Source organism: Pleurodeles waltl, chromosome 8 (assembly GCF_031143425.1).
Source record: "Pleurodeles waltl isolate 20211129_DDA chromosome 8, aPleWal1.hap1.20221129, whole genome shotgun sequence".
In the NCBI taxonomy this organism is placed as follows: Eukaryota; Metazoa; Chordata; class Amphibia; order Caudata; family Salamandridae; genus Pleurodeles; species Pleurodeles waltl.
The window spans coordinates 1,520,312,198-1,520,326,098 of NC_090447.1; the positions used below are offsets into that span (position 1 = coordinate 1,520,312,198).

Genomic DNA, 13,901 nt, shown 5'->3' on the forward strand with positions numbered 1-13,901 from the left:
AAGCACGCCACCTATACCACGGGACTGGACCAGCCACTTTGCCGTCCCTATCTCCCTGCTCAGCGTCCTACCAACAAACCAAGATCAACACAAAAGAGAAAACCTAATATTAAGATCCTTCTCCAAAGACAAATACTTTGCTCACTCTATCAACTCCCCATCCAACATCAATAGCCTTCTATAAACGACAACACGTTTATGGAAAACTATGTAAATATCCACACCCCAGTTCAATCCAAGTGCAAGCAAAAGCCTTCAGCACCCTATACAAGACAATCAAGCAGTGCATCAACCACAGAAAAAGCATCGCCATGAACCTCTTCTTCAGTGAAAAAATACAAAAGAGCCAACAGCACGTCGACAAAACCAAGTCTGCTTCATCTTTTATGCCCTCCCCAAACCAGAGAATACTGCAATGGTCAGCCTTCAAAGCTCTATCTTCAACAGACCTTACCAACATACTGCAACTCAAACAAAACCACTTCTTATGTGTATGATATGATATGATATGATATGTATATGATATCATATCATTGTCCTTTATCAAATATCTCTATTGGACTCTCTCTCACCCCTACTCACCATTGTCAATGCCTCCCTGACTTATGGCATCTTCCCAGAAGATCAAAAAATATGCCAGATATTCCCACCCTAAAGAAGCCAACCTAGAACTTGATGACCTCATGAACTGCCAGCCCATTGTTCACCTCTCATTCATCTGCAAGGTCTTTAAAAAGCTCTGCATGTTCACTCCACCACTGCATCAATGCTAACTATCTCCTGCACAACTACCAGTCTGGCTTCAGATCATGCTGCAGCGTGAAGGCCACTACCTTATATACCATATGCCCTCTTGACCACAGATGAAGTAACCCCTTGCCTTCTGATTCTCTTGGAACTCTCAGCTGCCTACAACAAAGCTGACCATCCTACCCTCATATGCACTATTGAGCTTTGAATGGGATTCATCGCCAATGTTCTTCACTGGTTCTCGTTCTACCTTTATCACGGACACCAGCTCATTCACATGGCACTTCCAAGTCCAAAAATATCCCAGGATTCCATACAATCTCCTGTCATCTTTAACCAATATCTGGAGTCCCTTGACGCTCCACTCACAAATAACAGCATCAAGTTTCAATACTATGCTGATGATACACAACTCAACTTGAATGTCTCCTCTGTTTCAGGCATACCAGGCCTTAAACACTGCCTGCACATCCTCAAGACCTGGGTTCCAGCACCTACCTGTAGCTCAACCCAATCACGGCAGAATTCCTTTTATTTACCAAGCACAATCATCAAGAAACAGTACAAACCTGGCCCAAATGACATTAACCTTGACAGCTTCATAACCTAATTATCATTGAATGCCAAGACACCTGGATTCACTGGGACACCAACCTCACCCATAAAGTACACGCTGTCAGAAAACACAAAGGCATCCTGGTTCCAACTCACTCTTTAAAAAAAAAAAAAAGTGAAACTGTTTCTTCCAAAAAAACTACTTCAGAACTGGTGTTCCAGCCCTAGTACTCTTACATCTGCTGTCCTGCTTGAAGTCCATCCAGACTCCACACTCACAACTAATACATGCCACAGCACACTTCAACCCGAGCCTGAAGAACTAGGATCACAACTCCCATCCTGAAGGTAAAACTTTCCTCAGCATTTTCATCCTGCTTTATTATCATAAAAATGCTGAGAGAAGTTTTACTGTTTATTCCTCCAAAGCAGCAACATTTTTGGTGATTGCCCTAGTCCTGTCTAGATTGGACTACGATAAAGCGGTATATGGTGGTATGAGACAAGGACCCTTAAATAAGCTTCAAATGCTTTAAAATACTGCCTGTCACCTACTGAAAAATATTCCTAAACACCAATCTGTAAAAAATGCTTTGACTGAGCTTTACTGGTTGCAGCTAAAAAAAAAGAATTGCTTTTAAAGCATTATGTTTGGCACATAAAGCCTTACATGGACTTCGGCCAGAGTTCTTCAGAAAGAATTTTAGATGGTATTTACAAAAAAGAGCTCTCTGTTCAGCATCATCACGATAAGTGATTATTCCCAGATTCAAGAAAGCGAACTCAGGAGGTCGAGAATAGTGTACTTTACTAGTGTTCTCTGGAACAAGATGTCAGGCGCTCTTAAAGTACAAGATAATTTTCTTAGTTCTCGTAAGTTGCTAAAGACCTGGCTGTTTAAGACAGTCATGTCCTTTGTAGTATGCTACTGTCTGGCAGGATAATTAAAGATAGTTTCCAGACTATGTCAGCGCCGTGATGCCTTAGGACATTCGCGCTATATAAGTAATCTAATCAAGGAGCTCCAGTAGCTCTCCTCTTGGGGCTGCATCATCTTCAAAACCAGCTGCATAATTTAGAAAGCCACCATGGCCAACACTCAGGCTTATCCCGCAGACAAGCTTACAGACTCTGGTGGTTCTTGGCAGATGACCCCTTGCCTTCTGATACTCAGAATGTAGACTAAAAGTGTAAAAAAAAAAAAAAAAGAAAGAAAGAAAGAAAAAACAAAAGGAAAACCAAGGTCGAGGCCCTTTTTCCATCCATGCATCCACCATCTGGAACAACATCCCCAAATATATAACCAATACCCCACTACTAAGACTACTCCAGTTTGGGCAACAGTTGAAGACACACTTCCAGCGGCAGCACTAGCACTGGAAGTGGAAGCGCCAGTGCCTGGATACCTTATTGGGTGATTAGCCGAACTTTATAAATCCTGACTGATACTTATTTAAAGAATGCTATATCTTAAGGCAATCCAGCAACCTTTGACAAACTAGTTGACTTTGTGCTGACTTTGGGCAAGGTTCACACAATAAATCTACCATACACATACACAAATACAAACAAAGTGAGTCCCAGAAGAAGGCCCATCTGCCTCTGTCTTTCCAGAGGCAGGAGCAGAAGGCTATACACTCGCTTGTCAAAGGGGTAGAGTCATCCCGTGCTCAGCTGACTTGAGTTCCCACACGGTGCAGACAGCAGAACTGTCTCTCCTTTGTCACAGATGGCAGTGTTGTACCTTGTTCATCTGATTAATCCCGCACACAGCATAGACTACCCAGATCGCAGAGCTATCTCTCACTTGTCAGTGACAGAAGGGCTGTGCCTGGCTCTGCTGCTTTACCCTTGATTGGTGTGCATCTCGCTGTATAGTTGTCTGTCCATCTGCTTTTTATTGTCTGTTACTCTGCCTAGGGGTCCTTCCAATCACTCATTCCAGAGAGACCTAGGATAGAGGGCATCAAGGATAAAGACTTACAAAGAACAGTGATCCTCTGGGAACGTAATGTGAGCATCTCAGGTAGGCACAAGAGGTTCTGGCGACACAGAGAGAGAGGGACTCTCACACAGTGACATTGAGCTGAAGGATACCAGACAGGAGGATATATGAACAAAAGGCCAAAGAATAACAGAAAAAGGGTAGATGTAGACATATCTGCCCCAGCTAGAGTGATGCATGTGATTAATAATGAAGGGTGACATAGGTCTGTGAGAAGGAAGTTGAGGAACAATACATCCTACATGGGAACCTGAAGTCACAAATACTGTAGCTGGAACACTCCAATGAGCAATCACTCATGATCCATTAATGCTCTGCTAACACTGTTTAGAAAAAAGGCTAACCAGGCCAAAAGCGGACTGCAGAGATCCCGCAGGTGTAACCCATGACATAGCTCTGCAGGTTAGGCTAGACGGCTGCTGCAGCGACCACTGATCATCTTACAAAAGACTCTGTGAAAACTCTTACTTTACAAACCAAGTTACCCCTGCCAGTAGAAAGGTAAATGTGTCCAACTGTTAAGACTCTACACCACGTAAAGCAACAATCACAGACATCAGTCTGCCCGCCAAAACTTAAGGTGTCAAGAGGCACAGGAGCTGGCAAATGCTGTCATGCACTAAAACCGCGTAACAGAACACAACACTGCTCCTATTCTGCACTGGGTGGCGTTCAGCGCATTCAGCTTCATTTATAGAAACAGGCGTATACCATTTTCTATTCTTAAATTGTTTTACAGTGAATCTGAAATAGTTACTTTGATACCAGTTTTTCTGACCTGTGCTGGGCAGATTTGGACTCTTCCTTCTGTCTGTGCAGAGCAAACCTGGGCTCTCCCTTCTGTCCGTGCTGAGCAGATTATGGCTCTCCCTTCTGTCTCTGCGGAGAGGATTAGTGCTCTCCTTTCTGTCTGTGATGTGTGGAACTATACAATCCTGTCCGTCTCTGTTGAGCAGATCTGAGCACCTCCTTCTGTCTGTACTTAGAGGATTTTTCAGAAACTGGGAATCCTCTTTGCTTACAGGGAATGCATCCAGTGCAAACACGGTTACACCTATAAAAGAAATACAGAAATATTTTAATTAGAATAAGATATCATGCAAATTCACACAGTATTAGTTTGCAGGGAGGTCTTAAATCCTCACTGCCTACTTTCCAGCTGGCATTATCCCTAATTTCTGAAACATTTTATGTTCAGCCAGAATACAAGCAGAGTAGAAATGTCTACATATTTCCATTTTGTAAGATACAGCTGTCTAAATATATAGTTATAATTGCAATCTTGAATATTTTTCCATTTTGTCTTTGTTTGGTGTTTGTGTAAAGTGCCACTTACCACCTTGCAGTAGAGTCAGTGCTTTGGGGTTATGTGCATAGAAAAGGGTGGACACATCATAGTCTTTGACAGATTATCGGACATACAGTAATCAATAGCGTATAGTCATCTGACACAAGCCTGCACCCAAACGTAATGATAGAAGGTGCACAGCTTTGACGAAGTCAACAAATAAAATTGAGCTGCGATGGTGAAGGTTGTAGCCCGTCTTTTAAACAGTATCAGCAGTGCGTGTGATGGATCGTGTGTGACTGCATGTTGCAGGCATATAATCGGAGGGTTCGCAGTCAAAGTGGAAGAAGTAGGAGGAGAGGGCATGGCCAACATACAATGGAGTAGGACGTACTTCTGAAGGCTCCCACCCAGCAATCCTGAACCCGCCGCAATCCTGATAGCCCTGGCGGCCGTCTATCCTCCTAGAGCGAGCAGAGGAAAGGGAACCCTGGGAGGACCCTGGGGCGAGGGCAATCCGCCCGTTAAAAGGATCCAGGCGGCAGAAGGAGGCGCCATGCGGGCAGCAGCAAAGGAAACTAAGATGGCGGGAACTTGGCCTCCAGTGAACTAGAGGCTGCCGCTGCAATGCTATAGACCCCAGTGCGCCCTGCAAGGAACCTCAGAGTGCGGAAGGTCAGGAGACCCCGGGGCGGCACCCGATCGCCTTGTGAGACCCCGGGTGAGTGGCCTAAGCACTGGCAAAAAGATCCAAAAAAGCGGGCCGAGTCGCTGTGGCCATGTTAGCCCGGAGGCCGCGCCCATTGGAGGAAGGTAGCTACCGCTTGAAATAGGCACTGCGGTGGCAGGACTGAGCACCCCCACCCGAATTACCTGGAGGTGAGGAGCAGCAGCGTGGTGGGCTTGGGGGCGCTCCAGTAGTCGGGAGGATGGTGGGCCCAACCGCTGCGTGAGTGAGGGGGCCTTCCCAAGAGATACCAGATCCTGTGAGCTACCGGTGGCCCCCCAGGTCACCGGAGGCAGACTCAAAAGCACGGTACACCACCAACACCAGCGAGGGGCTCCTCCTGGAACTGCGTGGTAGATGGGAGGAACCACCCCTTGACTCACTGGAAGAAACGAGGGAATTGGGGGCCTGTTGCCCGCGGGGCCCACATCTTGCCCACCAGAAGGGGCACAGTTGCAATGCGGAACCAATGGCCTACAGAGCGACTGAGATAGAGAGGGGGGAAGTGGGAGAGCAGTGGGGCCTCCCCCCTGGGCTGGCGGACATCCTTCCAGGGAGGAGAGTTGAGAGGTTGGTGCGACTGCGGCCAGGCCGCTGGGGGTTGGTGTGATACAGCAGGCCTGCGCAACAGCCCATCTCTGATCGAGGACACACAGAAACCTGCTGAGGCCACAACAAAGGAGAGAAGCTTCCTGGTTAAAGGCCCACCTGTTGCTTGAGATCAGGGGGCCAGACCCACAAGAGAGCCAAAAAAGAGAGGACCCACCTCCAGAGGGGTGGCCTATGGACAGGCGGAAGCTTGCCCCCTGTCGGACTGCCCACTGGGATTTGCCCTTACGCCCAGATAAGGAAGGTGTCCAGGAAGCGGGACTTTGACCTGGACTCCCAGACTCTAGAGCCCCAGGCCTAAACCATGATATCCGCCAGGGAAGGGCCCTCCAGTCCAACCTACAAGATATATTACAAGCTGTCATGGCCACCAGGGAAGCCCTAGAAGGGAAAATTTACACATTGAGCGCTGACCTGGGAATTTTGCATGATGACCACAGGCACTGGGATATGCGAGAAGGTGGCGCTGGGGGGACCTATCTTCTTTCTATGCCCTGGAGAGAGCCCATAGGGTACCGGGCTCGCCGCCTCCACCCAGAGCACTTCCAAAACTGATGTTAGCGAAGCTGCTTTACTACAAGGACCGTGATCACATACTAGCCAGTGCCCAGGGGAAGGGTGATATCCATAGAGACAACCAGAGAGTAATGATATTCCCAGACTTCACCAGGGCTGTCCAACAGCAGCATGCATCGCCCATGGCAGCCAAGCATTGACTGCAGCAACTGGACCTTCCATATTCTATGCTCTTTCCAGGCACGCCTGCAAGTGATCATGCAGGAGGGCATGCAGCTTTTCCCACACATCTAAAGAGGTTGGTTAGATGCGCAGGCTCATGTTGGGCTCAGTGGAAAGGCCCAAGAGGGGGGAAAACTTTAATGAAGAAGAGAGAGGCGGGGGCCCGCATCCGGGGACAAGGCACAGAGAGCACAGCAGCGGGCAATACAGGAGGTGGTGGCAGAGGTGGAAGAACTTCGCCCTCCCAGATGTCAGGGGATGGATCCCGGCACTCTAACGCCTCCAGCATTGATAGCCTGGACGGGCTGACGGATGACGACCTTCCCAAATTATGCAGCACACAGCGGACAACCTCTTCTAGCACCAGTCAGCGGGTGAGGGAAGGGGATCACCATGTGATACACCTTGTGAACTGGGCTGAGATGATTGTGGCTTTGGGGCACCTTGCAGCGACGTCGTACTAGGGGCGGAGAGTGAACATCAGTGGACTGCCTTAGTGCCTCCCTGCACTCCAGTATATACATGCCCTGGTGTGGACACAGTGACCAGACTGCAACCCATCTGATGAGCATGATGCTAGGGGTACTTTACTTCACCATCACAGATGGAGGGGAGGGAGTGGGACCGGGCGGGGGTGGCGATGAAGGTGGGTGGTCTGCTCGGATTGGGCACGATACGGACGCTCCCACTGTTGATAAACTGCTGGTTTTCTAATTGCTTGTTTGGATGAGGGGAAGAAACCTACTTGTCCTGGGGAAGGGGACTTGTTGGGGATTATAGCAGTTACTGTTGGGGAAGATCTGTTGTGGTGCAGCAACTATGAATGAGTATTCTATATAAAAGATGACTGCGCATTATATTAAGAGAGGCAGACACCTGACCCGGCCGGAGACATTATTGCATAGCGATAGAATGGCGACCCCAACAACGTATAAGATTATAGCTTGGAACAAACGGTTGATGCGCACAATGACCACGAGGTACAAAATTCGCTCATATCTGCAGGGGAGAGGAGGGCACATAGCCCTACTCCAGGAAACTCATTTAACCGCTGCAGAGGGAATAGCATTGCAGCACAAGCAGAGAGGGAGGCTCATCTACACGACTTATTTAGCTTTTCCGTGCGGCATCCTAATTTAGATTAGGGCAGGAGTTCCCTTTCAGCACACTGGGCAGACTGTAGATCCGGAGGGGGTCTGTTCTAGTGCTCGGGCGTTTGGATGGGCACTACGTAGCACTGGCAATCATTTCTGGTCCCAATGTGGGTCAGGCAAAGGTTTTCAATGAGCTCTTTCGAAAATTAGCCGCGTATTTGATGGGCTCTGTCATTTTAGGTGGGGATTATAACTGTGTATCAGACCTAGAGATGGATTGCTCCTATTCCCCCCCCCCCCACGAGAAACACCTGCAGCACGAGTATCTCAGGCGTTTGTGCGCTGGCAGCAGGAGTGGGGGCTACTAGATTCCTGGAGGCATCAGCACACGCAAGAGAGGGATTACTCCTTCACCAATTTACATGGCCTTCATGCGCAGCTGGATGCCTTCCTATGCACGCCTGAGGTGCACGAGTGGGTAGCCAGCACACAGTATTCGTCTCGCACAATTTCTGACCACAACCCCCCTACTGATGTGGTTATACATGCTCTGGTTGTATGATTCCATGCATTCTGGGGGCTCCTGAGAGGATCCCAAGCATTGCTCCTACCAGCCTTCTGGGGTTTTCCAGGCAGCCCATGCTGCTGCCACTGCTCAGACGGGTTATTGCCCTCCTCCTGCTTGACCAGCTCAAGCCCAGGAAGGCAGAACAAAGTATGTCCTGTGGGAGAGGAAGGTAACACTCTCTTTGTTGGAAATTGGCGTTACATGGCTTGGGAGGGGTAGCCTCCTGAAGCCACTGGTATGCTTTGAAGGGCATATTTGGTGCCCTCCTTACATAAACTGGTTTGCAACAGCCCAGGGACCTCCGGCTCCTGCTCTGGCACAAAACTGGACAATGGAAAGGGATGTCACCACTCCCGTGTCCATCACCACCCCAGGGGTGGTGCCCATAGCTCCTCCAGGTGGTCACTTGATTCTGCCACCTTGTTTCCAAGATTGGCAGAGGCCTCTGGGAGCATCCAAGTGGCCAGGACAGGCAGGTGACATCATAGCCCCTTCTTGATAGGTGGTCACCCTGCTAGGTGACCAATTCCCCTTCCGGGGCAATTTAGGGTCTCCCTCTTGTGTGGGTCCTCAGATTTGAAGAGCAAGATTCCAGCAGGATTCCTCTGCATCGTTTACTTCACCTTCTGGCCACTGGAACTGCAACTGGACGGCCCAGGAACCGATAATCTGCATCCCCATCGACGACTCTGCTTGCAAGGAGATTGTGCAGGGAGATTGTGCTCCTTCCAGCAACTGCAACATTTCCTGGGCTGTGCACCCTCTGTGGGCACCAAGTCTTCAATCTGTCAGAGAAGCATGAAGGAATCTCCCTTGCAGTGAAGGAGTCACTTCTCTGCATCCGCAGGCACCAACTGCAACGGCGACCGGCTGTGTGGATCTCCTCTCAGCCTGAGCTGCGTGGATCCTGCATCACAGATGGTGGTCTGGAGTTGTCCTCTCTACCAGCTGTCCAACTTTTGAGACGGTACGCCCTTGCTTCTCCACGCAGGGCAGTAACCCTGTGCACAGCGTCTCTTGCAGCTACCAAGGCTTGATGGCATCTCATCCAGGGGATCTTCAGACTCAGTGTAGCCTTAGCACTCTGCCCTGCGAAGCACAGCCCTCTGCGTGCTGCTCTTGCGACGTGGGACCTCCTTTCAGGTGTGCTGCGTGGCCTCTCCATGACTCCTGGGCTTGCTGCCTGTGGGTCATCTGTGAGGGCTGCCTCCTCTTCTTCTGACTCTCCTTGTTGCTGAGGGTCACCCGGGACTCCCTTCCATGGGCTGAGCTCCCCTGGACCTCGCTGGTCCCCCTGCAGCTCCACTTTTCTTCTTTAGTGGCATTTGCCTTTGCCAAGGCTTGTTGGTGTTTTTTTTTTCCCACACCACAGACTGCATCTTTGGCTGCTCCAGTGTTGCACTGCTGACCGTCTTTGTTTCACCGTCAACTAGGTGCTGCTATCACAGACAGGTGGGTAGTGGCTCCTGTTACGACCGGACACTCTAACGTGAACTGGACTTGGTCCACTTTTTTTTAAACGTCTTCCTCTTCCAGGATCCACCTCTGGTTTCTTGCAGTCTTGTCTGGGTCTTGCAATATCCTTCTCTGAAGTCCTTTTGGTGGGTTGGGAAAAAAACAGTTACTTACCTCTTTTCCCCTGGTGGCTGGGGGGCGCTCTGGTACTTACCTTGTGGGTTTCCTCGTTCCTCCAGCTCCCCTCTACCGATTCCACTTTCTTGGGTGGGGGCCAGACTTTCGCATTCCCATAGGCCTTCAGTATTACCTATTGGTTTTCACTGTTTTCTATTGTTTTTTTATGCCAATTTCTGATTGCTACTGTACATATAATAGTGTTTACTTACCTCCTATTGGAGTATCGCCTATCTAATGTTTTAGTGCTTGTGTTACTGTAATAAAGAACTGTTATTTTCGTAACACTGAGTGTTTTCTTTTCATGTGTGTAAGTGCTGTGTGACTACAGTGGTATTGCATGAGCTTTGCATGTCTCCTAGATAAGTCTTGGCTGCTCATCCACAGCTATCTCTAGAGAGCCCTGGGTTCTTAGACACCGACTACACCTCACTAATAGGGGATACCTGACCCTGGTATAAGGTGATAATACCATAGGTACTCACCCCTCACCAGGCCCGCTTCCTACATGGTCAATATGGTTTCAGGTTGGGTAAGTCCACCTCTGACCAATATTTAAACCTGTATCTGGTTATAAATAAAAACACCGTGGCCCGGTCGGAATCTTTGCATCTAGCATTTATGGACCTGACACATTTGATAGGGTGAATCATATCAAATTGTGGGCTTTGCTCGCTAAGATGGGGGTTGACCTGAATATAGTGGTACTTTTAGCAGACCTGCACCCCAAAACTTCTGCCTAAGTGCATTTTTCACAGGATGCTGCATGCACCCGGTCCTTTCCCACTAGCAGCAGTGTCCGCCATGGGTGTATCCATGCTCCATTCTTCTTTACCTTGTTTGTGAACGGGCTGGAGTCCACCCTTCTTTACGTTCATACGGACTGCCCCAGGGCAGGAGCAAGATTTCTTACAGTTCTGTTATACACAGATGATGCAGTCCTTATGGCCCGAACAGCTAGAGGGTTGGATCTACTTCTCGATAAGTTTGTTTCATTCATAGAAGATAGAGGATCTAGATTTGTCTGTTAACTTTGCAAAATCCTACATTATGGTTGTCGGCCCCAAGTCCACCAGCTCTAAGATCTTTAATGTGGCAGATCACCCCTTGGATACAGTCTTGGCCTTCAAGTAGCTTAGGTTCCTCATTACACCCCTGCATTATCAGTGCTTGAGGAATTGTTTCTCAATTATGTATCTGACACAGTGGCACTTAGCCCTCTTCTGTGCTGGATCAATGTGTAGACTAGGGAGGACCGTTCGATCCCGGCTAATTGTCTAGCCCTTTACCAGGAGCTTAAAATTTCTTGGGAAGCATAAAAGTCAGCTTTTGTCTCACTTGGAAGACCAGATATCTTCAACAACCCAAATCTGTTGTCCTCCTGTGATATGAAATCTGTTAGGATATTGTTTATGGAGCAGGCACAGTTGTATAGAGAACAGTGGGAGCTGCAGAAACCCTTGGTGCGGGGACACATGCTCCTGAAAACTGTTTAGGGCATGGAGACTTATCTATCTCAGGTTAGCCACCAGCAGGTTAGGTTTCTGTTAGCTAGGTTTAGGTTTAACTTGCTTCATCACTTATTGGCCTCTATGTCTGGCTGGGCCTCATCTGATTGTAGGTTGCCCTGCGGCTGCAACAGCAGGTCTCCGCGGGACACCTTACATTTTGAAGTTATTTTAGCATGCCCAAAAAGCAATTTTAGGCCCCTTGCTGAAGCTGTTGAATTTTCCTCAAGTAAGACCGGCCCTGATTTTACAGATGCTCCCCAATGAATTTGTTATGCTTGCTGCATTCTGTTTTTACGTGCTGCCTTGATGTCCAGGAGATCGTGACCTGAATAGGTTTTATTGATTGGTATTTTTATGTGTAAATGTTTTATTGAGATGGTTTTATATTTATAAGTATTGCATTCTTGGTTGCTTTTGAAAATTGAATAAAGATTTTATGATGATACTATTTTATCTGGCTTTTGGCTCAAGCTGTAATGTATCCATTCATTGTGTGAGATAACTTTATCAGCTTGTTTTCGTTGAGCCTCAAGGAATGCCCCTTTAGCTCTCACTCATTTCAATACACCCACTTTCCATTTACCCATACTGGGGAGTCTATTTGCCTTCAAAAGGAACTGTGATATTCCTTTTGGGAATCATCACTGCCAGCTCTCCAAATCTTCACAGTTTCAACGTTTATTTCTGTGCATATGCCCTGGGCACAGCAAAGAGGACACCTTCATTCCTCTACATGTACTGTCTGCAATCAGAGCCACAATCTATCTCCAATATTTCTTTAACATATCACATCACTTCTTTATCATATCACAGTCCCACATCATATGGAAGAAATCAACCTGAGATGTTTGACACATGGGGCATTGATCTATTGTGCCAGGGAAATTATTTGCTATCCTGGTGGGAGCCTATTCACCATCTGCATTTTACTGGTTGCTAGTTGGTCTACTGCACTGTTCACTTTTTTTTTATGTCACAGGCACATACCGATGTTAAGCCCCAGATGGGTGCTGACAGTCTGATTTACCACAGTTCCTGATCCTGCCCAAACTGCACATGGAACCAAAGGGCATAGGTAAGACTTTAGTCTTCGTTTTATAAACTTCCCCTTTATTTTCTAGCTAACACAACAGCATCATGGCATAATCCCTCTCTCCCTAGATGGTACACTTTATAAGAAAAAAATAATGTTATGTTCTTTGTGTAATAAGGAATTTATGCACTAACTAAACATCTGACATTCTCAAAGAGGGCAGGAGCCCACTAAACCCCGCATGAAAGTGCAACATGGCTGCCTCCGGATGGAAGAAGCTGAAGATTTTGCAACAACGAAAGGTGCTAGGAACTTCTCCTTTGTGCAGAAGATGTCCCATGGCGACCTGGAGAATGCAGAGTTGTTTCTTTGGCAAAAGACCGCAAACACGTCTTGCTAGCTGCAAGAGTCACGGTTAAAGAAAAAGGGTGCTGCCCGGGCTCAGGAAGGACCAGGATGTCACCACTTGGGAGAGGAAACAGAGGGGTCCCTCAGCAACGTAGCGAGCCCACGCACAAGAAGGTAGCACCTGCAGAAATACTTGAACACAGGTTCAAGAAGTCTGAACACAGCGGTCATCTCAACACTGCAAAAGAGGGTCCCACGAAGCCGAAGATCAACTCAGGGGGCTGAGCATCCTCCTCCAAATTTGGACAGTTGGACCACTGGACAGTCTGGGTCACTTGGGTCCACCACCTGTGTTCCAGTGGCCACGCTCGTCAGAATGAGAGGGGTCCCAGGGTACTGGTGACGCTGAAGGTTGGTGCCTGCTGAAGCAGGAGGAAGATTCCATCGACCCACAGGAGATTTGTTTGTGGCTTCCAGTACAGGATGAAGGTAGACAGCCCCCAAAGCATGCACCACCAGGAAACAGTCGCAAAAGCCGACAGGTATTAAGCGCTACAATGTCGCTAGTAGTCTTCTTGCTACTTTGTTGCAGTTTTTTGCAGGCATCCTGGAACAGTCAGTGGTCGATCCTTGGCAGAAGTCGAAGAGAGGTGTGCAGAGGAACTCTGGTGAATTCTTGCAAGTCGTTATCAGAGGTAAAGGCCACTGGAGAGACCCTAAATAGCCCTCAGAGGAGGATTGGCCACCTAGTCAGGTAAGCACCTATCAGGAGGGGATTCTGTTGGCACTGGCCACGCAGAGGCCTCCAGAGCGCCCTCACATCTCTGAAAACAAGATGGCAGAGGTCTGAGACACACTGGAGGAGCTCTGGGCACCACCCCTGGGGTGGTGATGGACAGGGGAGTGGTCACTGCCCTTTTCTTTGTCCAGTTTCGCGCCAGAGCAGGGACTGGGGATTCCCTAAACCGGTGTAGACTGGCTTATGCAAAGAGGGCACCATATGTGCCCTTCACAGCATTTCCAGAGGCTGGGAGAGGCTACCC

At 48.3% G+C, this 13,901-nt stretch overlaps 1 protein-coding gene across 1 annotated transcript in view; it reads right to left on the reverse strand.

Moving 5' to 3' along the window:
• The window catches only part of LOC138249620 (zinc finger protein Xfin-like), a 318,126-nt gene that overhangs the window by 280,207 nt on the left and 24,018 nt on the right, over positions 1–13,901 (reverse strand). The window contains exon 4 of the mRNA XM_069203568.1: positions 4,089–4,364. Coding sequence (XP_069059669.1) covers positions 4,089–4,364 — 276 coding nt within the window. The remainder of the gene's footprint in view (positions 1–4,088; positions 4,365–13,901) is intronic.